The sequence below is a fragment of the Euprymna scolopes genome, chromosome 38 (assembly GCF_053919585.1).
Source record: "Euprymna scolopes isolate OS-2025 chromosome 38, ASM5391958v1, whole genome shotgun sequence".
Lineage (NCBI taxonomy): Eukaryota > Metazoa > Mollusca > Cephalopoda > Sepiida > Sepiolidae > Euprymna > Euprymna scolopes.
The window spans coordinates 17834638-17862137 of NC_136519.1; the positions used below are offsets into that span (position 1 = coordinate 17834638).

Genomic DNA, 27500 nt, shown 5'->3' on the forward strand with positions numbered 1-27500 from the left:
TTCGTTGGTCTTGAGCTAAGAACTATATTTTCAGCGATCTGCCATGCTTAAGTTCAAAATTTCATTTTTTTTTTTCACTCTCAAACTGTAACAGCTATTGCTGCTAATATCTTCGCAAGCCAGCTATCTTACAGCTCCTGCGGATATTTTCCTGTGCTCTCATACGCGCTCTGTTACAAAACAGTTAAGTTTGACATTTCTGAATTTTTGAGATGAGGATTGGTTATTCGTATTATTTGGATTAATCGGACTACTGTTTTCATCTTGAGTGTGATCCCGTAAGAACCTGTGGTGCAGTAGTTAGAGTACTTGGAAAAATCAGTTGTAAAAAGTGATATTCTCCTAAAGATTAAAGGCTCAATTCTCAGTGTGGACGACTGAAAAATACAATTGCGAATTACTTAGGACCTCTATCCAGTAATGGCTGACGGAACAAGAGCATGCTACCGCCATAAATTAAATAAAGGTTTCCATTCGAAATTTCGTCCAAATTCCCACATTCGACAGGAACATTTCTGAGTTCGACAAGATACACCTGAAGAAGGTCGGAGCTTACATCGACCGAAACGTTGTGAAGATCGCACTCAAGATGAGAACAGTAGTCCAATGAATACAAATAATACGAGTTAAGTTTGAATTGAAATTTCTGTCTGACTCTGATATGCTTAAGTTTGAAATTGCATTCTCATCGATTTGCGTTGTTTTAGTTTTTAAATGTCATTTTCGTCGACGAATGTGCAGATCGAACAGACAAATCTTAAAGAATTCTCGTTCTTGTTTTAGTTCCGATTAAATTAGAAACTTGTCAGAATGTTGCATTATATTTTCCTCCCTGTTGAGGAATATTTTGAAAGAATCCATTAGCATTCAATTCCCAAATGGCGCAATCGTCAAAAGTCGTTTTAATCGTAATATAAATTTATGGTACCAATCCAAATATTTAATTAACTTTTATCCCAATTTTAACAAAACTGGAATTAATTGAAAAGTTTTGCTTTTTATTAAATTTTAGAAAAAAAAAACAAAAAAAAAGAATGGATATTCTTATAATGCACTCATTCGATCTTCGAGTTTAGTGGCAATTATTCCCTCCCACCACCACCACCAGTTGAATCGTGATGAGACTGAACAGATAAGATTCTTCAAACTAATAGTTTATTCTGTTTCAGAATTTGATTCGATTTCCTTTTAATTTTTAAAAACTTTTATTTATAACTGGCTATTATCTTCATCATTTAAGTTGTTGATTCACGACGTTTCGACCAATTATTCCTCTGGCCTTCGTCAGGTGGTAACCGCGACGGAGTAGGAACTCCGAATTCCCTAACTGCATTCTCAGCAATACTGCCTTCCATAGTTGTTGTCGTCTCACCACATTTTTTGGCCAAGTAAGTCTCTGGCCGGCTTTGGGTAGGATTGAAACCGCTATCTTCAGACAATTCTCACCTGGAACTGCAGATTTTCTTTCTTTTCTGGTTTTCTTTTGTTGTTTTGTTTTACGGCATATCAACCATTTTTGTGTTATTTACTGCCGAATCTGATCATGCTGATGAAAGTTGTTATGCTTCAAATTTCATATATATGTGTGTGTGTGTGTATGTGTGTGTGTGTGTGTATGTGTGTGTATGTATATGTGTGTATATGTGTGTGTGTATGCGTGTATGTGTGTGTATACATATATATATATATTCAAATATTCATTTATGATGTTTGTTTTTTTACGGCATATCAGCTCTTTTGAGGTTACTTTTAATCTCGTTCAAACTCATCAGCTTAACATTCACAGACAACATGAATTGGAACAAATACATTGAGAACTAAATCAGAAACTCATCAGAATTTCGCTTCATATTTTCCTCTCTATTGAGGAATATTTTAAAAGAATCCATTAGCATTCAATTCCCAAATGGCACAATCGTCAAAAGTCGTTTTAATCGTAATGTAAATTTATGGCATCAATCCAAATATTTAATAAACTTTGAACCCAACTTTAACAAAATTGCGATTAATATAATTTTTTTGGTTTTTATTTTTGGAATGGTACTCTTGTAATGCATCCATTTGATCTTTGATCTTAGCAGCATTTTTTTTTTTTTTTTTCAAATTGAAGGATTTAGACTACTTGGGGGCGACATCTTTAAAGAAAACAGCACAACAGCTTTATTTTAAAACTTTTATTGAAACAATCAATTCAGGTAATTTGATTATGTAGTAGAGCTGACATTTATTCAATGTAGCCGCCTTCAGTCTACATCACTGCCTCGATAAAGGTCTGGAACTGGGAACATGCTTTATCCACAAGCGATGGCAGGAGTTCGGCGAATACTCAGCGGATGGTGGCGATCAAGCTGGCTTTGGTGTTGTGGAAGGTTATTGACGTGTGATCAAATGAAGTAGTCCAGCGGGTCCAGATCAGAAGAGGACGAAGTGAGAGAAGGGTACAAAGTCGTAGCACTCCTTGTGAAGCCAAGCCTGGGTCTCTTTGGACTTGTAGGCCGAGACCTACTGCAACACCCAGGGTCTGCTAGCGGCCACTTGATTGTACCAGGGTATCACCACACTTTTCAGCACATCCAGGTACACTTTGATGTTGACTTCCAAGCCAACTTTGAAGATGTGAGGCAGCATTATATGGCCCTCACTTGAAACCGCACCAAAGACAATAACCATTTATTTTTCATCACCCTGGTCACAACCCTGTTATTATGGCAATCTAGTGATGCATTTTGAGAGTGCTAGCAATGGTCTTTTTGTCATAACTTGAACCGGTAGAGAGCATGAGTTTTACAGCGGCGCATCTCCGATCTTGCTCTTTGAACATTGTGTTACTTTTAGACATAATAGAACGTTCCTATTGCTCTTGCGATTTTTACACAACTGGCCAATTAGTAAATGGTCTGCAACAAAAAAAGAAACCCGATTTTCATCAAATGGAAATGGAACCATGTCGTCTTCTCTAGGGCGACAATTTTATAGTTCCACCCTTGTGCTCATACTTAGTTCGCTGCACCTAATGTAGTACCTGTTCTGTTGCCATGCGACCATCTTCCTAGGCATTACCTCCCCTTTGTGAAGAGAGTAGTGTAGTGTATGTTCAATCGTCATGTATACTAGCAAAAATATGTTCTCGTTCTGTTCATATACTTTTGTTAGTTGAGCCAAAAATACACATGTGAAAACCCCGCATTTCTCGTCAGACTGTGACATTGTCAGTCATCTTGAAAAATTGCTCTCCTTTGAAATTAGACCTTAAGAGCTGTGATTAACCAGAATTGAACATGTCACATCAAGAACCATAAAAACATTCTTCGATGAGACTTTGCCAATTATCAGCCATTTGTGCCATTTCTTTTCTTTTGATTTTCGAGTCTTTAATTAAAAGAAGTTCTATGAAGAGAAGAAAAAATAAGATGGAAACAATACGAGTGAAACTTTGAGTTCTATTCCATTTAACTTATATATATAAGCGAGATAAGACACTGATAGAATTCAGATGAAAAATCCTGATATTACTTAAAGTAATATTTTCAAGGAGATCCTAGCCAAAAAGGAAAAGCTCAATATCTAAGAAGAGAGCAATATATTAGTTTCGTGGTTGAATTTTAAATTCTGAAAAAATAACATATAGAGACATATATTCGATTCAAGAATTTATTGCTTGACAAAAGGAATGGATAACATAATACTTAGTTCGCTGCACCTGTTAGTGTTGAGTGCAATATAATATATGATAATCGAAAAAGAATTGACTCAATAATAATACATACGATATCTGCATGAATTAGAATATCATATTTAAGTGTATTTTACGACCGGCCAGTTAGAAAATATATACATAGTTAGAATATATATATATATATATATATATATATATATATCTATAAAAGTGAACGTGTCTGTCTGTGTGTCTGTCTGTCTGTGTACATTTCCCTACGAAATAACTCTGTCAATTTTTAGTCTATAGACTCGAAATTTAAAATACCGGGTACTGAAATTTGGGAAAATCGATGTGACGGGTGTCAGCCAGAAATTTGGCTGTTAAAGGGTCAAATTTCAACGATTTGACCTTTAAGAACTCTACCAAACTCCTCCGACAATTTTGGGTCTAGACACTTGAAATTTTAGATATAGGTTCCGTGAACCTGGATCTGACTTAATAAAGTGATTTGAGCCCGAAACTATAAATTTTAAGGGGTCATAATAGGGCTCAAATTAAAAAAAAAATTTACTCTTTTTTTTTTTGCTCAGCATACACCTCCAAACGCCCGGGCAAAGCCGGGCTGAAATGCTAGTATATATATCTATATATATGCATATATATATATATATATATATATGCATATATATATATATATGCATATATATATATATGCATATATATGCATATATATATATGCATATATATATATATATATGCATATATATATATATGCATATATATGCATATATATATATGCATATATATATATATATATGCATATATATATATGCATATATATGCATATATATATATGCATATATATATATATATGCATATATATGCATATATATATATGCATATATATATATGCATATATATATATATGCATATATATATATATATATGCATATATATGCATATATATATATATGCATATATATATATATATATGCATATATATGCATATATATATATATGCATATATATATATATGCATATATATGCATATATATATGCATAGATATATATATGCATATATATATATATATGCATATATATATGCATAGATATATATATATGCATAGATATATATATATGCATATATATATATGCATAGATATATATATGCATAGATATATATATGCATAGATATATATATGCACATATATATATATGCATATATATATATATATGCACATATATATATGCACACATATATATATGCATATATATTTATATGCATATATATATGCATATCACATATATATATATATATTATACACATATATATCATTATATATATATTATGCACATATATATCTATATATATGCACATATACATATATATATATACACACACATATATATACATATATATAAATATATATACACATATACACATATATATATACATATATACACACACATATATATATATATATACACACACATATATATATATATATATCACCGTTTTTAATCTGCTTAGTTACCGGTAGTGGAAACATATGTAACTAAGCAGATTAGAAACGGTAATAAAAAATATATTTTGCTCTACAGTAGTATTGAGCACTTTTTCAAGCTTTTACTATTTTCTCACATATATATATTATAAACTAATAAAAAGTAAGTTGAAAAATGAATTTTCAATGGTATATGTATACATATATACCTACTATTATATAAAAGGAACTTTGTGTGTAGATTTGTTCTCTATGAACTCGGAAATGGCTGTGCCGATTTTTTTTTTTAATTTCACGCGATTTTACTTGATGTGTTTGTGAGTGTTCTTACAGAGGTTTATGTATTGGAATGTATCTGATAAGTATCGAAAATTTGCAAAAAACTCTGATTAAAATTGGCAATCAAAAAACTCTGATTAAAATTGGCAATCAAAAAACTCTGATTAAAATTGGCAATCAAAAAACTCTGATTAAAATTGGCAATCAAAAAACTTTGATTAAAATTGGCAATCAAAAAACTTTGATTAAAATTGGCAATCAAAAAACTCTGATTAAAATTGGCAATCAAAAAACTCTGATTAAAATTGGCAATCAAAAAACTCTGATTAAAGCAGCAAATCAGATTTTGACCAAAATTAACACTTTTATACAACCTAACATCACAAGTGCACTTGAAAAGTTTTATGATCGCACAAGCAGAAAAGCCCAGCCTATAAAATCAAATGTAGATTCTTTTATAAGACAGGAGCACAGTCGTAATGAATTTTTAATTTTAGAGCACGACTGAATCATGATACTTGACTTTTGTACGATTAATTAATTTGATTGCAGAAATTCCCCTCTGGACCAAATTACCATAGTTTTGCAATAACAGATGCCACATACGAATTTATTATGTCTAAACTTTTATCCACTATCTTATGTAACTTTTGAACGCCATTATAAACACATTTATGCATTATAATAAAATCCTATCTCACTTCCTATAGACGAAGTAGTTCATATTTTCTCCTCTAACTGAAAAATCCTCCCACTCTCACAGTAAGCACCGGATAAATATATAACTATTATAACTATACTGACCTGACACCCTTATAAACTGGATTAAACACTCAGACACCTCAACTACCATTGCATTACACTATTCGAAAAAAAATGGTTTCTCCCTAATAACATTCCACCTATTTTCATTGGCTGCGACCATGAAATTCTATAATTCCAGATTGTACACTAAAATGAAAAATTAAAAAAAATGAACACCGTAGCCCTTAATCAATACGACCGATCAATCGATATGCATTTTTAAAAAATCATTTATACTTTAGTATCGTCGCTTTTTCTTTATTTTATTACTGATTTTTATATTTATGTACAAGTTACACGTGCCATTACACATTATTTGGGTTGGTATTATTTAAACATTGTTACATTAAAAAGAAATATGTCGCAGCTGTCTACATCATATCCTATTTGGCCATCCTAAATTAACCGACGCTAAAATGAACTGATCTCCGTAAATCATTTTACTTTACTATCCTTTATTTTACAGACTGATGTTTGCAAAAATTAACTATAACATATAATTAAAAGTTACACATGCCATTACGCATTATTCGGATTAACATTATTTACATATTAACGTTCTATGGTCACAAAGTACATGTTCAATTCAGTAGAACATTATAATTTAAAACTGATTCCCGACGAAAAGTCATAAATTTTTTTTTTTTTTACAATTTTACTTTTTTTCTGAAAGCTAAGTTTTTTTATCGATGAGATTAATGTGAAAAAAGAAAAAAATATATAAATTGTGGGATTCACAGGGGAGGAGAACATTTACATAAACGTCCGTCGAATCTATAAATATAAAAGCGAAAATGTGTGTATGTATGGATGTATGTTTGTATGTATGGATGTATGTTTGGATGTATGGATGTATGTTTGTATGTATGTATGTTTGTATGTATGTATGTATGTATGTATGTATGTATGTATGTATGTATGTTTGCTTTTTATGTATGTTTGTAAAAGGCTTTTTTCCGAGAAGGGTTCGGTCAGCTCACAACTTCTTAAAACTTTTTATATCACATATAAATCATAATATATACAAGTTAACAACGGAGGTCGCCTGTCTATTTAATTTGCTCGACTTTGAAAAGATAAATATTCAACAGTTTTCGCTTGCCGCATGTGGATTAGGCTTTTTTTGTATAATAAAAGCGACACTAATTCTGGCGGTTTTTTTCCGGTCGCGATCGCCGGAAATATCCAACAGCAATCAGATTTGATCAATGTGGAAATATTTTCCTTATATCAGACAATTGCTATTTGGACAATCCCCTTTTTATGGGGAGCTGGTCCCCCCCCCCCAACATCTTGGGAAAATAAAAATAAAAAAAGCGTTCCCACAGTAACTAAAATACTGTCCCGCAGTCAAAGATATGACCTCATTAAGTCATTAAAACGTGAACCTGCCAATTCTAAATAGTTAAATAAATTCAAACGTGTTTCCATTAGTATTTCGCGGTGGCTCAATGGTTAACGTCGCACTTTTTTTCACACTTTAATTTCCAACTTTGCCTCAAGGGTTCGGGTTCGATCCTCATACTTACCTACCAAAACTTTTTTTATTTTAACCCCCCCCCCTGGAGTTTTGATTTACCCAAAACCGCACACACCTCCAAACACCTGGGTAACGCCGGGTAACCCCTGCTAGTTTCTTAATAAAAGAGTTGTAGTAGCCTCCTACATCAAACTAGCACTGAACCTAGAAAAATATTTTTCACTCTCGAAATAATAAACTATTTCTTCTATAAATATAAAATAAATATAAAAGCGAAAATGTTTGTGTGTCTGTGTGCTCGCGCGTTTTTGTGTATGTCCAAGAAAGGCTTCTTTCTGAGAAGCGATCGGTCGCCTCACAACTTCTTAAAACTTTTTATATCGCACCTAAATGATAATATCTATGAGTTAACAACCGGGGTCGCCTGTCTATTTAATTTGCCCGATTTTGAAAAGATAAATATTCAACAATTTTCGATCGCCGCATGTTCATTACGCTTTTTCGTATAAAAAAAGAAGCGAACAAACTCGTGGTAAATAAAACACTGTCCCGCACTCGAAGTTGACATCATTAACTCGTTAAAAACGGGCACCTGCCAAGTCACACGTTTTGTTTTTGTTTTTGTGTTTTTTTTTCACACTTTATTATTTTCCAACTGCGCGTCAAGGCTTCGTTTTTTTCTTTTTTTTTAAACAAACACTTGGCCAACGATTTATCCAAAAACACACACACCTACAAACACCCGGGCAACGCTGGGTACCCCCCTCTAGTTTTATATAAAACATATTTTCACACTGTAAGCCTGAATTACGTTGAGATAAAATATCATTCAGTTTGTATTTGGCTACATTTACGCCATTCTTTTTTTTTACTTCCTTTGTCTGTCAAATAATTTACGGCGCTAAAGTACAAATTTGCCCTTTATTACATTACCTACGGATACACTTATTTGTTATATATTGTTTGTTTTTTTTAATATAGTTGTTTTTTGTTTAGCTCTCTTTTCAGGACTCCTTTTCCACACTGCTCAGACATTAACTTTTTTAAAGATACTTTTACCTTACTACCGACTATACTGTTTCCTTTAAACTGACGCCTACTATCGGTTTTAGATTATGCTGAATAAGACAATCTATTTTAACTTTGGCGAAAGCAAGTACTTTTTGAGATATAATGACATGCATTATGCACTGTGATTCACTGTTCTATACACGTGCGATGAAAAAGTGTACTTCTTTCCTCACGACACTGCCACCCAACCCCAATTCAAAAATCAACAATTGGTTCTTTGATAAAAACGAGCACGTTCGAAATAAATGTTTCTGTATAGAACACAATTAAACCATGATATTTGACTTGCATTTTAAATTTTAAGTGAAGACATTATTTACAGATCATTTTATAAAATCAACAGTAGATTCTCTACAGTGCAATGTAGACAACAATGTATTGTGGACAAAGTCACTGCAGGGAGGCATGTGAAGCCTCGTCTCGGAACACTGGAGGGAGGGATCCCTAACTAGAGCAGGCAATCAGTCGATTTATTTAGAAAATAGCAATTTCACCGATTTCGAGTACAATAAAGGTATGAGAGGGTGGAATATTCAATTCCAGACAATGTCAGGTCTTTCTGCAAGTATATATACATACATATATAACACACACACATGGCATTAGTTATCATTTCAAAAGCCAAAAGATGGAACCAGTTCACAAAAAGCCTGAAGAGTCCTAGAGTGGATGAAACGCGGAATATTCAGTGTAGCTTAATCGCCATATATATTTTATAACTTACTAACTAGCTCTACCTACGTATTGAGCACTTTTGAAGTAAATACTTAAAGTTTACGCATAAATCTATACTTTTGTATATTAATTTTATGTGAGTAAATGAAGTAGTTATATATATATATATGTATATATATATATATATATATATATATATATATATATAGTATTTTCTATTTAAACAACGCTTCAGGGGCTAATAGATATTTATCAAAAACTGTTCGAAAGTGGCGTTTTGGTGTGATTAAATGTCACCTCAGAGGTTCCAGACTGAGGAAACATTTAACATCATCAAAACGTAGATTAATTCACGTTGGTCTTTTTCAGATGTGTTGAGCACTTTTGACCATTATTGCTTATTTACGCTCAATACATTTGAACTTATATATATATATATACTAGCAGGGAAAACCGATATTGTCTGAGATCGAATAAGGATCAACAAACGTTCCACCTTCTCATACTTTTATTTTCATTAAAATCGGTGAAATCGCACATTTTTTAATCAAATCGATTGATTGCCTGTTCTAGTAAGGGACCTCACCCCCGCAGCGTACCGGGTGAAAGCTTCACGTGCTAAAAAGTATTTATCTAAGCTAGCATGAACACTCGGCAAAGCCTGGTCGTAAAGTACGCTTAAATATGACACTTTAATTCTTGCAGATTTCGTATATATTATTATAGAGTTGTTTTATCGATTTTTATATGTTATAAAGTTGCGATTTAAAAAATAAAAAAAGATATCCATATAACTTGGGTGCATTATCATGAATTGAAACCAAATTAAAAATTTATGAAAAAAAAAAATATATATATATATAACTTGAGTTCCTTCAGCCATAATCGAAACCAAAACTTATGAAGAATTCTTGGTAAAATTATATATTACAAGAAATGGAAGTACATAACAATTAAACGACCCGGATGTAAGCGTGACACAGAAATAACACACATGCTATCGTATTAATATATAGATTAATCCTTAACTGTATACTGAATGGATACCATAATACTTATTTTACTGTAAGTTATCATCACAAAGGTCCATGCAAAATTCGAGTCAGATCAGGGCAGTAGTTTCTGAAAAAAACTTCTAGGGTAAATGTGGTATTGTGTTGACTAATTCCCTATCAATTCTTATTAAACTTTAACACTGCATTGAACGGATATCATAACACTTAGTTCACTGCGCCTTTTATCAAAAACAAAATTTCTTTTTTATCATATACAAAATTTCAGCCATATTGAATCAGTAGTTTCTGCGAAAAAGTGGAACAGACAGACAAGGAGACTAAGAGAAATATATAAATTATGATATTTTACCAGTAATTGTTGTTATTTGTTTTGGATATCTGAAATTCAAATATTTTAAAATAGTCCTCTAGTTTTCGGTTACATTATAAGTAAATCGTTAATATGGAACCAGTTATCCGTATATATCAAACCGTTCTTATCTCAACCGTGACATTTTTCAGATCAATAGACTGACTCTGCAATTACCTTTCATCTATGTTAATGCTATTTTATTCAGGCTTTTATATTTTTGTTTATTTGGCAAGTCTTCTGCGTCAGTATACGATTAAGCTCGTTGCCATTATCCGCTTCACCGTGTAAGCAGGATGTTCTCCCATCGCTTGTGAAGATGACCGTGATCATTTACTTATTTTATGGGTCCAGAGATGACTGGTTAGTCCGAGCCGAGCTCAGAAGTATTTCCCTGCTGTGGGATGATTCTGTAGCAGATGTGCTGCCTGCTCTGTCTTTTCCTATAGCATGTTTTCTCTCGGGCTCCTTAATTGCAGAATTGGGGAGAGAGAAGAGGGAAAAATAAAAGGAAAGAAGAAGCTGAAAAAAGGGAAATACATTTCGAAGACTGGGGAAAAAAAATGTAGAGAATAAATAAAGATAAAATGAAGAAAGAAATAAAGAAAGAAATGAAGGAGAAAAAATGGAGGATAAAAAATGAAGGAGAAAAAGTTTATGAAAAAGTGAATAGGAACAATTGAAGAATGAAGAAAAAAATAGAAAAGAAAAAACGAAGAAATAAAAAAGAAAAAAAGAAAAAATGGTGAAGAAAAATATTAATAAGTCGGAACATACATTTGTAGTTTACTGCCAATATGGAAGACTCTTTTTATGCCACTGTTATAATTAAATGTCCTGTAAAACACATTTCTGTCAACCAGAACTATTACAGATCACAGGGCAGCAAGCATTCAAAAAAAGCCTTCATACAATAAAATAGCAAAGCATTATCCACAGCCAGGCTATATCAATGTGGTTAGATAAACAATTATCTCGAATCATGATTAAAACTCAACCATCGAATCATGATTGAAACTCAACCATCTAATAGGCAGTTGGTGCCCCTATCTATTTTGCTGTCAGTCAAAAACTGTGAGCGAGTGGAATCTCAATATTTATATAAACCCTGCCAGTTTTTTTTGTTTTTTTTACACTTATTAAGGCCCGATAGCAACTCAGGGATAAGGGTTATTGCAAGTACAGTATGTTAGTGTGGAGATTTAATGAAGTGTTTACTTACGAGGGTGGTTCATTAGGAATTTGTTAACGTTGGACTTGAAGACATCCAAGTTGTAGTCAGGTGGAAAGCAGACAGACTGAACAGAGTTCCACAGGCGTGTAGTTCTAAGAAAGAAGCTTTGTTCACGGAATCTACGTTTTGATTTAGGCACAGATAAAGAGTGGGAGAAATTTTTGACAGTGGATTCAGCTAGACGGGTGTTTTTCGTGAAGGATTGGTGAGGGGGGGGACCAGAGATTGGAGTTCACACGAGCACCTGCCATGGAAATAACGATAAAACAAGGATAGGCTTGCAATGTCTCTTCTGTGGGAGAGAGGTTGCAGGGTAAAGAAAAGGGCATCCCCCACTAAGCCACGAAGTCTATTTTGTACTCTGTCAAGGCAGGATAGTCTGTTTTTAGCAACTCCTGCCCAGATATGGCAGCAGTATTCCATCCTTGGACATACTTGGCTTTTATATAGATAGAGAATTGCATCAGTAGTGAGATATCTTCTGGGGCGTAGAAGGATCCCACCATCTTTCCAGCGGCCTTGGCAACAGACAGTTGCTAAAGAGTACTACATTTGTTTACACAAACACCTTTACCTTTACGATTTTGGCAGTTGGCAATTTCATCTACCATAGTTCTCAAATACTGAAAGAGGGTATGTATATATAAAAGATTAACAGTATAATTACATTCCAAGAAGCTCAATGTATTTTCAATATAACAACAGAGCACATATAAAAGAATAGCAGTATACTTACGTTCCAAGATTCAAATATTTATTTTTCATGCAAAACAGCTCCTTCAGCATGTTAAAATTTCGGTACGAGTTTTTACAGATCCGTTAGTATGTCAATACCGTCTCTTTTCGAAGTAATAGGTTTTATTGACTTATTACTCCTCCCAGGGTCAACTGGGTTTTTTTGACATCTTAGCAGCTACTTTTACCAGTTAAAAACCAAATCAAAATTGTTTTACAGGTCTAAATCTCCTACATATCAAGCTTCAAGTCTGTAGTCCCAAGATTCAGAGAGGAATTTTGTAGAAACCGTTATGTATGCACACACAGTCATTATATATATATATATATATATATTAAATTAAATTATAATGATTCCAAAACTGTAATCACAGGTTTCCATACCAGCTGATTGTTAAATAACTGCTATTCTGAAGTATATATATATATATATATATATATATATATATATATATATATATATAATTTAAAGGAGATTAGAATAATAGTCTAAAGAGCTAAGTGTATTTCAATGTAATAGTGAAATTACTAATTTTAACTATATATATATATATATATATATATATATATATATATATATATATATATATATATAAAGCTGAACGTGTGTGTATGTGTGTCTCTCTATCTCTCTCTCTGGTCATGAATAGGCTCCTATATTGTTGACTATTTTAAAAACCTGATTACATATAATGATAGACGATATATCGAGGATCAGGAATGGGTATGTTTGATCTGGCAGAACAGTGGTTCATAAAAATTGTGAGGTCTGAATTTGCGCCTAGCCCCTAAAATATCGAAATAAAAAATGAAAAAAAAAACGTTTACAAGGGGTTTTGATGTAGATGTACATAAAAATACTTTGATAAGTATGTTTCAACTTAAATAGGGATAGGATAATGAAATTGTGGGGTCTGCGTTCGCGCCTGTACTCCATGGAAATATGGCACAAACTTTAACAAAGACTTTTCATATCTATTTGCGTAAGTATACTTTAATTATGTTTCAGTTTGAAGATATATGATATAATAAAATTATTGGGTGTTCGTTCGCGCCTGACCTCCATAGAATGTAAATATATCACAAAGTTTAACAAGTTTTTTTTAAAGGGGATGAGGGTCCACAATAACACCTTAACTTTAATCTTAATTCACGTTAGCTTTTATGTATTTTTTTGAGTTGAATCATATTGTGTCGAATGAATTCACATCTTATTAAAGTGAAAGCCTCCCCAAAATGTCGAAACTTTAGACAATTCTCGACACAAATTTTGCATAACTCTGTTTTTCCCTTCTCCACTTTGAAAATAGATAAATAACAAAAACGTTACTTGTTATCGTGTCAAAAGAAGGAAAAAATCCTGCTCACGTGATTACGTGTCTTTTTAAAAGCATTTACATAACCTTTTTATTTTTATTTATATATCTGTTTAAACTTTTTTTGTCAGTGTACTAGAAGGAATTCAGTTGATTACAACCCTTTCTGCGTGTTCTTTACATTACAATAGTCCAATGAATCCGACGGCGCAATACTACACCGTTCAATACTGTAAAACTGAAACGAGGCTGTTCTAATGATTCTAATGCTCCCAAAAGTTCAGATTTTTCCAATTCCAATGCACAATATAGAAAATATGCATAAATGAAATTGAGCTTATTTGTTAAATGAAACCTATCATCTAAGAAACCATAAAAATTAATAATTAATTAATGAACGTTTGTTTATCGAAGGAATATGCAAATTAGTTAACCTTCATGAAGTCATCCACATATTTACGACTGATTATATCAAATTCGTGTTAATAATTTTAAACTAGAAAAGGTAGACTTTTAACATGAATGTCCGTGCGACACAAGAAATTCAACTCGTGCTTGTGTGTATATATATATATATATATATATATATATATATATATATATATATATATATATATATATATATACTAGCATTTCAGCCCAGCGTTGCCCGAGTGATTGGAAGTGCATGTTGAGCAAAAAAAAGGGGTCAATTTTTTTTTAACTTTGACCCCTATTATGACCTCTTAACATTTATTGTTTTGGGCTCAAATCAAGTTATTAAGTTAGATCCATGTCCGAGGAACCTCTATCTAAAATTTCTAGTGTTTAGACCAAAATTGGCGGAGGAGTTTGGTAGAGTTCTGAAAGGTCAAATCGTTAATTTTCAGTCTACAGACTCGAAATTTGATATACAGGGTAGTGAGATTTGGGAAAATCTTTGTAATCCGTTTTCGGACAGAAATTTGGCTGTTAAGGGGTCAAAGTTCAACGAATTGACCTTTGAGAACTCTACTAAACTCCTTCGCCGTTTTTTGGATACAAACACTTGAAATTTTAGATATAGGTTCCTTGGACATGGATCTAACTTTATCACTTGATTTGAGCCCAAACAATAAATGTTAAGGGGTCATAATAGGGGTCAAAGTTTTTAAAAAATTGACCTCTGCGGTCTCTACCAAATTACTCACACAATTTCTGGTCTAAACATTTGAAATTTTACATAAAGGATATTCAGAGATAGAGCAAGCTTTTTAATCGGTTTAGGTCAAAAATTTTTATTTACCAATATATAAATGTATGTATGTTTGCATGTCATCCTAAAACTTTCGACAGAGGCTACGGATTTTCCAAGATCAGTATCGTTTTGAAGTTCGACCTTTTAGACGACAAATACCGAAAAATTGACTAAAACACTAATTTCTTCACCCTCAACTGGCCACTTTTCTACAGAGGGTGGGGTCGCTTTTTTCGCCGATATTTTCGAAAGTCATCCTTTCCTTTCGATTGTCTTGCCTTAATTTAAACCTACATCACTTCCGATTTCGCGGTGGTCGTAACATCAAAGACCTCAGGTTTTTCCCCCGTTTTTATCCTCCTTTGCCGTACGGGTTCGTGCCTGCCTTCCTACTATCACTTTTTTTTTTGCTCACCATACACCTCCAAACACCCGGGCAACGCCGAGATGAAATGCTAGTGATATATATAAAGCTGAGTTTTTTTCTTTATAATAATAGAGGCATATTCCTGCCTGTTTGTTTGTTCACAATCTGATTAATATAATACTAAAAGTACACTGTCTAGATATTAATTCCATCAGCTATATCTATATATTAATACGATAGCGTGTTTTATTTTCTGTGTCACGCTTACATCCGGGTCGTTTAATTGTTATGTACTTCCATTTCTTGTAATAAATAATTTTACCAATAATTCTTCATAAGTTTTTGTTTCTGTTTCAATTATAGCTGATGGAACTTAAGTCATGTATTTTTTGTATAAATAATTTTACCACACACACACACACACACACACACACACACACACACACATATATGTTATACCGCCGAGAACTTTGATCTCGCCCTCCGCATTGAAAGTCATGAACGTTGTCTTATCCGCATTAACGTAAAAACCAATGTCATGTCATTTGCAGACTTTTCTAGCTCACGGGAGGATTATACAGTTGGGAAAGAACTACATATAAAACATAATCTATATATTAATACGATAGCGTGTTTTATTTTCTGTGTCACGCTTACATCCGGGTCGTTTAATTGTTATGTACTTCCATTTCGTGTAATAAATAATTTTACCAAGAATTCTTCATAAGTTTTGGTTTCGGTTTCCATTAAAGCTGATGGCACTCAAGTCATTTAATTTTTTTTTTTAAGTTTTACTAAGAATTATTCACAATTTTCATTTCGGTTTCGATTATAAGTTGATGGCATTTAATTCGTCTATTTCTTTTATAATTAATTTTACCAAGAATTCCTAATAAGTTTTGATTTCGGTTTCGATTATATCTAATGGCACTCCAATAATCTATTTTTGTGACAATCAGGCTTTAGTATGGTATATTCCAATTCCTGCTGTAACTGTTTATTTTAACCTCAAATTATAAAAAAAGTCAGTCATCTCATAAGATGTATGACAATAACATACTGAATTTTCAAGAGTCTACGACAATTTTAAATGTCTGCACAAAAAAAACTTTAACCTTATTTAAGGCACCTCGTATATATATATATATATATATATATATATATATATATATATACTAGCATTTCAGCCCAGCGTTGCCCGGAGGTGTGTGTTGAGCAAAAAAAAAAAAAACAGAGGTAATTTTTTTAACTTTGACCCCTATTATGACCCCTTAAAATTTATTGCTTTGGGCTCAAATCAAGTTATTAAGTTAGATCCATCTCCAAGGAACCTATATCTAAATTTTCAAGTGTTTAGACCCAAAATTGTCGCAGGAGTTTGGTAGAGTTCTCAAAGGTGAAATCGTTGAACTTTGACTCCTTAACAGCCGAATTTCTGGCCGAAAACGAATTAAAAAAAATTTGCCAAATCTTAGTACCCTTGTATATCAAATTTCGAGTCTGTAGACTTAAAATTGACAGAGTTATTGCGTTGGAAAATGTACACACACAGACACGTTCACTTATATATATATATATATATATATATATATATATATATATATATATATATATATATATATATATGAGAGAGATTAGTCATTGGCAGGGAGCTGTTTCGTCATGTTACAGCTTTTCTGTGTGGGTAGCCGTACCATCTGTATCCATGCTGAGATTCAAAATACAAACACCGGATCACACCCAAATGTGATCAGTGGTGTTAGTTACCTCATCCCTATGCACCAGTAGGATTTTTTTTTTTTTTTTACCGCATCATGTGTATTTTCTTTGTTTAGAAATTTTCCATGCATAAGGTTAATCTAAAAGAAATCTATTCTTTACGAGAGTCTGTAATGACAGATCACAGAAAATGTTTTTTTCAAATTTTAGTGCGACAGACCAAAATCAGTGTATGAGTTATACAATCCAGATTTTTTTTGTGTGTGGACAATGGCTTTATGTTTCGTATTCTATTTGCACTAAAATAATCCGATAAGAGATTTTTGCGGATATTGTTTTATATTTTTATCCGATAGATGAGAATAATTTGTTTAAGTGAGCAATAGAACTGTTTTTATGACCTTTTGTCGAGGTCAATCAATTTATAACTTTATAGGAAAACAGGTATTAAAAAAAAGCAAAAGCAAAACAAAAAAAAACAAGCAACGTGGAAAAATATGACTTAAAAATCTTTCATTTTGATTCTTCCCACAATGCCCTTCATTTTTTTTTTTTTTTTTTTTTTTAAATAACTTTGTGTAAACGTGCATGAAATAGGTTGACTGTATTATTTGACGGACTCCATTTTGTTTTGAATATTTTCTAGGTTTGCTGTCACAAAATGAAGATGCAATCAATAAGTTTATGGTAAGTAATTCGCTTTTCATTATTTCAGTTTTGTTTTTCTTTGTTTTCTTTTAAAATCTGCCACAATAAACGATAATCAAACTCGTGTCATCTTTGTAAGAAAAAAGTAATTTGCGTCATCCTTTTTGAACAAAACTTCATCATTAATTTTCTTACAGTGTTTATTTAAATTTAATACTAATCGCTTTTATTTTAAAAAATTCTTTTTGCTATCACACTTTCTTTATATGTCATCATTTTTTTTTAAATTTCATTCTTTTATATTTTATAATTTTTTTTAAATTTCATTTGTTATATTTCATTTGTTATATTTCATTTTTTTTTAATTTCATTTTTTATATTTTATCATTTTTTTTTTAATTTCATTTTTTATATTTCATCATTTTTTTTAACTTTCATTTTTTATATTTTATCATTTTTTAAAATTTCATTTTCGTATTCAATCATTTACATTCTTTTAGTCTAACTTAATTCCATGGATCTATGATTATAATCAATTTTTTTTTTATTCGATCCAGCAAATATTATTATCACGTGTGTTCTTTAGAATTGTCTGATTTATTCTGGCTCGTTTGATTTGTTAATCAAGTGGTCTTCATCCATTCGTTGTTCGGATACCTCGTTATAATACACAGGGCTCTACATTGCGAGTGAAGCAGTCGCATTTACGAGTGATGTTTCAAAGTGGCGACTAGAAATAATGAAACACTTATCTTTTGGCGATTGTATTTCTTTCACTGACAATCTTGCAAAGCTCACTACTGAGTGAAAAATATCTTTTCAGTTTTTATTTTAATAAAACGAGCAAAGTAAAATTATTTAAACAATAAAAGATTTAACAAAACAATATACTTTTTTTTTTAACAAAGGCTGTTTAAAAAATATCTGAGGAAATTCGAATGTTTATACTTTCAAGTATCAACATAAAATTCGGTGTATAATTAGAATTACAATTATTTAAAAAAATACAAAAAAAAATTATGATGTACATATTCGTCATAGAACAAAGACATCACATTCTAAAAATCATGTTGGTTTGGCTAGTAACTTTTCTATTTGGCTAGTAAACGAAAATATTTAGTTGTTAAAGGTTAACTAAAGATAAATTTGTCCGTAGAGCCTGTCATACATCATTCTAATCCTGTAGCTTTTTTCCAAGAACTCACGCTCCTGCGTTCACTTTGGAAGATTTTTGAAAAATTGGAACGTGCATCTGCGGTTTCTATGTGCTTACTCGTCAAGTAGAAACTGGATTGTAAAACGAAGCGATAGGATCATTAAAACTTCCTGCTGACTGTTTTCCTCCATTAGTCTTTTGAAGATTAAGATTACTATACTTCTCCTTTGCGTCAGTCATCTTTTGTTCTTACTAGCCTCGTCATAACTTATCTGGAGATGTTGGTTGGTTGGTTATTTTTTTTTTACGACATATCAACCCTTTTCAGGTTATTTAATGCCGAATTCAGCTATTTTGAAGAAAAAATTTTTAATAGAATATATTTGTTTTTTTTTTCAAGTCGGTTTCTATTCAACCCATAGTTGAGATCCTAACATGTACTACCACTCCGAGTTAAAGTGGACCTGGGAGCAATGGCAATTACAGGTTGGCTCCACACTCCCCAAAGCCTGCAAGCTGGGACTTCACCATCGGATATAGTTTAAGGTCATATCCAGGACCCTTATTTGGAGAGAATTCTAAACAAGAATCTATATATCTATAAAAGTGAAAGTGTCTCTGTGTGTGTCTGTCTGTGTATATTTCCTTACACAGTGTCTTTGTCAATTTTAAGTCTACAGACTCGAAATTTGATATACAGGGTAGTGAGATTTGGGAAAATTTTTGTAATCCGTTTTCAGCCAGAAATTTGGCTGTTAAGTGGTCAAAGTTCAACGATTTGACCTTTGAGAACTCTACCAAACTCCTCCACCAATTTTGTGTCTAAACACTTGAAAATGTAGATATAGGTTCCTTGGACATGGATCTTACTTAATAACGTGATTTGAGCCAAAAATATTAAATCTTAAGGGGCTATAATAGGGGTCAAAGTTAAAAAATATTTACTGCTCTTTTTTTTTTGTTTTTGTTTTTTTTGCTCAACATACACCTCCAAACATCCGGGCAACGCCGGGCTTAAATGCTAGTAATGAAATAAATAATATTAGTTCAAAACTGAAACGAAAGAGTAGACTGCTATAGAATAAACCTGCCTGTTATAATAGACGTTGTGCATCTGTACATTTATTTATACAAATAACTTCTGTTCAGTTACATAGACAAATGTTGCTTGCTCACTTCCTACTCGCCAATTAAAGTTAGGATTTAGGCAGGTTGAATCCTAACATCTCTTCTTTTTCAAATTGAGAAGATGTGTGATAAGTTAGGGCTATGACAACAGCATATTCTTTTCATTGTTTTGACTCTCTAGTATATATCCGACACAGTTAGACACTTAATCAACCGAGAACCACATCACTCTATATAAAAGCATATAAGATATCAACAGATACACACCCGAGAATCAAAACGATGAAAAGAATATGCTGTTGTCATAGCCCTAATGATAAGTTATATAAGTGAAATTATATAAACACCAGAACAAAAAAGAAAGCCTATTTTGATTAATCTATGTTTCGACAAAGTTAGCTGTCTCATCAGAGGTTCTATAATCAAATTCAAAGAACGGTGAACCCCTGATGACGCGATTAACTTTGTCAAAACGTAGATTAATCCACGAAGGGTTTATTTTTCAGCACTTTTGAAAAAAAAAATGTTTTTTAGTTCAATACATTTGAACTCATTTAATTTACCTCTATTTTTATTAGGGCTAGGACAACAGCATATTCTTTTCATTATTTTGACTCTCGAGTATATATCTTATATGCTTTTATATAGAGTGATGTGGTTCTCGGTTGTTTAACTGTGTCTAACTGTGTCGGATATATACTCGAGAGTTAAAACAATGAAAAGAATATTCTCATGTCATAACCCTAATTATTATATAAAAGTTTGTATGTGTGTGTGTATGACAGAGTTCGTTTTCTGTAAATTCCATAAGGACTGAGCTGATTTTTCTGAAATTTCATACAAATGTACTTTATGTATCTGGCAATGTTCTTAGATAGTTTTTTTTTATCAGAATGTCTTTGATAAGTATTACTAATCGAAAAAGTACGGTGTAAGAAGGAACAGGCGATTTTGACCAAAGTTAACACCTTATACAGACTAACATCACAAGTGCATTTGAGAAGTTTTATTACCACACAAGCAAAAAGCCCAGGCATATAAAATTAACAGTAGATTCTTTGATATGAATGTTTTTGTTTAGAGCACAATTGAACTATGATACTTGATTTTTGCATTTTAAACTTTAATTTAAGCCGTTATATAAAACTAATTTTATAAAATCAACAGTAGGTTCTCTACAGTGCAATGTAGACTACAATACAAGATGGAAAAAAAGAAAATTCACGCAATTTTCTTATTTCGATCCAAGCTAGGCCAAAAAGATGTTAAAAAAGCTCGCGATATCAATGAGATGTTTGGCTCAGGAATCACCACTGAACGCAGAGCACAATGGTGTTTTAAAAAATTGTGTGGCGGCGATGAGTCTTGAAGATGATGAGTGTAGTGGTTGGTTATCGGATGTTGACAAACTTATTTTTGAATTAGACGACAATTTCCATCCACTTGAGAAAGATTGAAAAGACAAAAAAAAACTTGATAAACGAGAACCTCACGAATTGAACGACAACCAACGGAAACGCTGTTATAAAATGTCATCTTCCCTTTTTTTATGCAACAAGAATGACCCAGAGAGACCCACTGGAAAGTGAGAAAACTTAAAGAAACAGCTCACATGCTCGGACATAACAACCTACTGAGCAAACCAAGCATAGAGCTGAATGCAATTTGGGCACCTCTGATATAGAGAGAGAAAACTTGAATAACAACATAGGTTTAACATTAACAAAAATCAACTAAGAATTGTCCTAGTGACATATGGCCGAGTGGTCCTAGACGTTGCATCAAAGTTTACAGCTACCCAAAGGTTCAATCCTGAACGAAGGCAGTAAAAAGTAACATTTAAAACAGAGAATCAGCAACTATGTCCCAGAGCCTAGCTGGAGTCCGAACACGGTACCCCCGTAATAATAATAAAGGGTTGGGTTCGAGACTCCTAACAAACGGTTCCCCAGTTCGATACAAAACACCTGATGAAGGCCGGAGGGCAAAACGGTCGAAACGTTGTGACGATTACAACCAAGATGAGGAAGTCAGTCCGACAATCTCAATCAATGAAAACACCTCATCTCAAAAATACAGACAATTACAAGAATGACCCATTTCTCGACTGAGTTGTGACTTGCAATGAAAACAGGGTTCTTTAGACAACCGGCGATGCTCAGCTCAGTGGTTAGATGCCGACGAAGTTCCACGACACTTCTCAAAGCCAGAGTTGCACCAAAAGAAGGTCATGCTAACTGTTTGCTTATTATCGATAATATTTTCTATAGTGTGAGTTAACCCGTGTCTAAATTTAAATTTTGTTCTTTTAATGAGTTTATTTATTAAAGACAATAAATTGTCGCCTCCTGCGTGCTGTTTAATTAGTTTGAGTTTGCGATAAACGCTGATTCAATGAGTCTTTGTCGAGATTTATTTGAATTAAATTTAACGATTTTTCCTTGTTTCAAGTCAAAAGCACGATCATGCTGCAATAAATTCCACAACGCCATATTTTGAAATTCCAACGACTTTTTTCGTTCTGAAATAGACAAAGATATCCTTTCCACAAAAAGTATATTTTCAAATATTGTACTGGTATTTTATTTTTTCAATTTAATCGATATGAGGAAGTCTTGAAATAAACGTATTGACACTTGGAATGTTTGTCTCTCTGTCGTTTTTATTTTTTTTTTTTAATTTTCTTATTAGTTTGTTCAGGCTGGGGATGGGGCATTCTGCTAAATGCCAAACATCTAACTCAGATATTCCAACCTAGAGATTTTTTAAAGATTCTGATCGTCCCCTTAAGTGCAGTCGTTTGAATCTCTCTTTCACTTGGTTCACCGGGTATACTTTGCCAAGTAATTTTTAAAAATTCGTTTTCATGAGTCCAGTGGCTCCAATAATTACTGGAATGATAAAAATCTTCCTAAGATTCCAGTTTCTTTTCATGCCATACATAAAACCGTATTTCATTGTCTTTTTCCTCTCAGCTATGTTTAATCCAGCCTCATTTGATGTGTGTATGTGCGCATGGCTGTGTACTTTTTTGGACTGGCAATCAGGTAGATTCTTTTCCACCCGGATATTTCAAGCCGGATTAAGTCTCTTGATGAAACCCTGGTCTCGATGATGCCTCAAGGCCTGTCTATTTATTCACAGGAGTAAAGATTATTTGATAATCTTTGTCTCTATATCTATAAAAGTGAGAATGTGTGTGAGGACACTTCTCAACCTATATACTCAACGGATTTATCATCTAGAGAATTGAAATTTGGCGTATAGGGTATTCAGACATGTGGAAAACTTTTTAATCGGTTTTCATCCGGAAAAAAAGGGGCTGCTAAGGGGTCAAAATTGAAAAATTGGTATGTCGGATTTTTATCTGTTTGTCAACTGTTTCACGAATGTGCATGCGTGAATGGTTCACATAAGATTCCTTATGTTAAGAATAAGTAGATTTGAAAGCACTTTTTAAAACGTGTCAAGCTGGCCTAATGGTTATCGTACTTGACTCACTGTCTTTATGTTTTGGTTTCGATCTAAGCTCGAATATATATATATATATATATATATATATATATATATATATTTATTGCTTACAAGAAGTGAACTGTTTTACAAAAATATTACTTGCATGTTTTTCTTCCGTTTTTTTTATTTATTTATTTTTTTAAGGAATTTAACGTTACGTTTAATACAAGGCTACGCCGGGCACATCATCTAGTAATCTATAAAACTCTGTTGATGTCTTTTTTTTATTCATACACATTTCATAAATCACAAATATTTCTTGGATGTAAGTAAATGTTATTGTAATAAAAAAAAATGTTGCTTGCACAGGGTGGAACGATAAAACTGTCGCCCCAGAAAAGAGGACATGATTCCATTTCCTTTTGATGAAAACCGGTTTTCTTTTTATTTGTTGCAGACCATCTACTAGTTGGCCAGTTGTGTACAAATCCCAAGAGCGATAGGAGCCATGTTTGAAAGTGACACAATGTTCAACGAGCGAGATGGGAGATGTGTAATTGTATAACTCATATTCTCTACCGGTACTGGGTGTGGCAGCAGGATTCGGCACCGGCTCACATGTCCAAAGAGTTTCAGGCTTAGCTTCAGAAGGAGTGCTACGACTTTGTACCCTTCTCTCACTGGACTCTCTTCCTCCCCCTGAACTGAACCTGCTGGACTACTTCGTTTGGTCATACGTCGATAACATCACCAACATGACCTCTCGTAACACCAAAGCCAACCTGATTGCTGAGTATCCGCCGAGCTCCCACTGGCGCTTGTGGAAAAGGCATGCTCCCAGTTATGGACCCGTATATATAATTCATGCTCTCTACCAATCCAAGTTATAACAACAGGACCATTGCCAGCACCCTCAAAATGCAAATTCGAACGGTTCAACACTTGAGGGCATGCCTAAGGTGATGAAAAACAAAGTTTCCGGCCATGGTTATAGTCTTTCATGTGGCTCCAAATGAGGGACACATCATGCCACCTCACACCTTCAAAGTCAGTTTGGAAGTCAACACCAAAGTATACCTGGATGTGCTTAAGAGTGTGGTGATCCCCTGATGCAATTAGGTGGTTGTTGGCAGATCCTGGACGTGATAAGTCCAAAGAGGCCGAGGCTTGGCTTCAGAAGGACAGCTATGACTTTGTACCCTTTTCTCACTGGCCTTCTCTCCTCCCCTGACCTAAACCTGCTGGACTATTTCGTTTGATCATACATCGAGAACATCACCAACATGACCTCTCACAACACTAAAGCCAGCCTGATCGCCACTATCCACTGAGTATTCGCGAAGCTCCTACAGGTGTGTGTTGAAAAAGTATGTTCTTAGTTCCAGACCCGTATCGAGGTGGTGATTTAGACTTTTTGGTCAAGATCAAAGTGCAAGGGAGTGATCACATTGCTGAAGAAAGGTGACGGGCATGGAGGGGAAGAGTTAGACGACTACAGGCCCATAACTCTGCTAAACACAGAGTTGAAGATTTTGGCCAGGGTCCTGTCGAATCGGCTGCAGGTTGTTATCGACGAGTTGGTTGAACCGGAACAGAACTACGCTGTGAAGGGGAGATCGATTCAGAACAACTTGCACCTGATCCGCACGATCCTGGAGGGGGGAATAGATGACGACACGGAAGCCGCGCTGATAAACTTAGATCAGTCCAAAGCTTTCGATAGGGTCGACCATCGTTTCCTGGCATCTGTCTTAGAGGCCGCCGGTTTTAAACCGGACTTTTGCAAGTGGATCTCCATAATGTATCGACAGTCCATGGCTGTCGTGCAAGTCAACGGAAAGCGCTCGAAACCCTTTGTTATCTCTCGGTCGGTTCGTCAGGGTTGTCCACTGTCGCCCCTGCTTTATGTCCTGGCTTTGGAGCCTCTTCTCCGCAAGCTGAGACATGGGGAGGCAAATTCGGCCCTGCGCGGAATGGCTCTGCCTGGCGGCTCAGCTGCCAAGGTATCCGCGTTCGCCGATGATGGCACGATCTTCGTGTCGGGCTTCAGAGACATTGAGGTCGTGTCGGAGGCACTCACACAGTACGAAAGAATCACGGGGGCCAAGATAAACCGCAACAAGTCGGTAGGACTGCGGTTGGGCGCATGGAGTGGCAACGCAAACCTCCCTGCGCCCTTCAGCTGGACAGATGGCCCGGTCCGGATCCTCGGCGTGTGGTTCGGACCGGATTTCCAGCTTGACAAGAATTGGTTGGAGGTACGGTCAAAGGTGGAGGCTGCAGTCAATTCGTGGCTTCCTAGGAAACTTTCCTTAAAGGGTAGAGCTGAGGCGTGTGCCACTTACGTCTTTCCTCTCATCCTTTACCGACTGGCCGTACTTCCCCTGCCTGCACAACACCTAAAAGCTCTTGTCGAACTCTTGTCCTCGCTCCTTTGGGACAGAGGAAGACACTGGGTGAGTAGACAGGTCTGTATTCAACGTCCATGTGAGGGAGGCTTGGGAATGCCGGATTTGAAGTGTCATCGAGATGCTGAGAGGCTGGCCTTCCTGAGCCATTATATGCAGGATGACCAACCGTGGCACCCCGTGGTTACTGCCGCCTTCCCCGATCTCGTTCTCGACCCTTCTATCGAGAGCCGTCACAGGCCGCGGGGAGAATCTGCCTACATGAAAGAGTGCCGAGCCACGCTAAAACGACTACCAAGGTCCAGTGACCTTGTGACTGCTACCCGTAGGGAAATCCACAGGGATCTAGTGAAGGGGGCCGCTGACGACCCGCTATGCGCGCGTTTGGGGTGGCAGCAGAGTGAGATCCGCTCCGCGTGGAGCTGGGCGCCAGGTTCAAGTCATCTGAACAATTCGGAGTTCTCTCTAACATGGCGATTGGCCCGAAATGCACTTCCACTCAACAACATACAATGCAGTTCCGGGTTTTTGGAGTCGCCTGATTGTCCCCGTTGTGGGACAACGGCCGTAGAAACTACGGATCACGCTTTCTTCGATTGCCGCGAACTCCGCCAGTACTGGTCGTATGTCAGCAGAGTGACGGCTCGCATCGATCCTGAGCATCCTCGCCCAATTACTGTATCCAATGTTGTGGACAACGTGAGGCCGCCGTGGGACCGGGAAAGACAAATGGTCTACGTTACGATCCTGGCCGTGGCGAGAATGGTGATTTGGACGTCGCGTCTGCAAGGTTGCCGGGGGGGTGTTGTCTTTTTCTGATCAAGATCTGATCGCGTTCTATTAACACCAACTACGGGTGAAGATCAGATGTGATAGAAGAAGGCTGCATCGCGCGGCATTTGACAGAAGATGGATACATGTGGCAAGTCTGTGTGTACGAAGAGGAGCCAAATTTGAATACGTGTTCCCCGCCTAGGTGTGGAACGCGCAGTTCTGTAAAGTAAAATTAAACAAGTAGTCTCTCAGCTAGCTGAGTGTGTGTTCCACCCCTCCCCGATTAGGAAGCCTCCAAGATCCCCATCCCCTCTTACCTGCAATTTTTGTTTTCACCCCTTCCTCTAAATTTTACCCATCTTGGAGAAAAAGAAATACAAACTAGCCTCCATCCCTTACCCACAAAAATTTTCTTTTCTCCATTCACCCCCATCTAGAGGGCATCCCCACCTAGAGACTGACCCGCAGAAGCGAGGTTCCTTTTACAAACCTAGTGGAACGGGCAG

General features: G+C 34.8%; 1 protein-coding gene across 3 annotated transcripts in view; it reads left to right on the forward strand.

Moving 5' to 3' along the window:
- Positions 1 to 27500, forward strand: part of LOC145263079 (glycoprotein-N-acetylgalactosamine 3-beta-galactosyltransferase 1-like) — a 556008-nt gene that overhangs the window by 374217 nt on the left and 154291 nt on the right. For all 3 annotated transcript variants that reach the window (XM_080119951.1, XM_080119950.1, XM_080119948.1), the window contains exon 4: positions 18071 to 18111. Coding sequence is in view for 1 of the 3 variants with exons in the window: in XM_080119948.1 (XP_079976074.1) it covers positions 18086 to 18111 (26 nt within the window). In the remaining 2 variants the exon portion in view is untranslated. The remainder of the gene's footprint in view (positions 1 to 18070; positions 18112 to 27500) is intronic.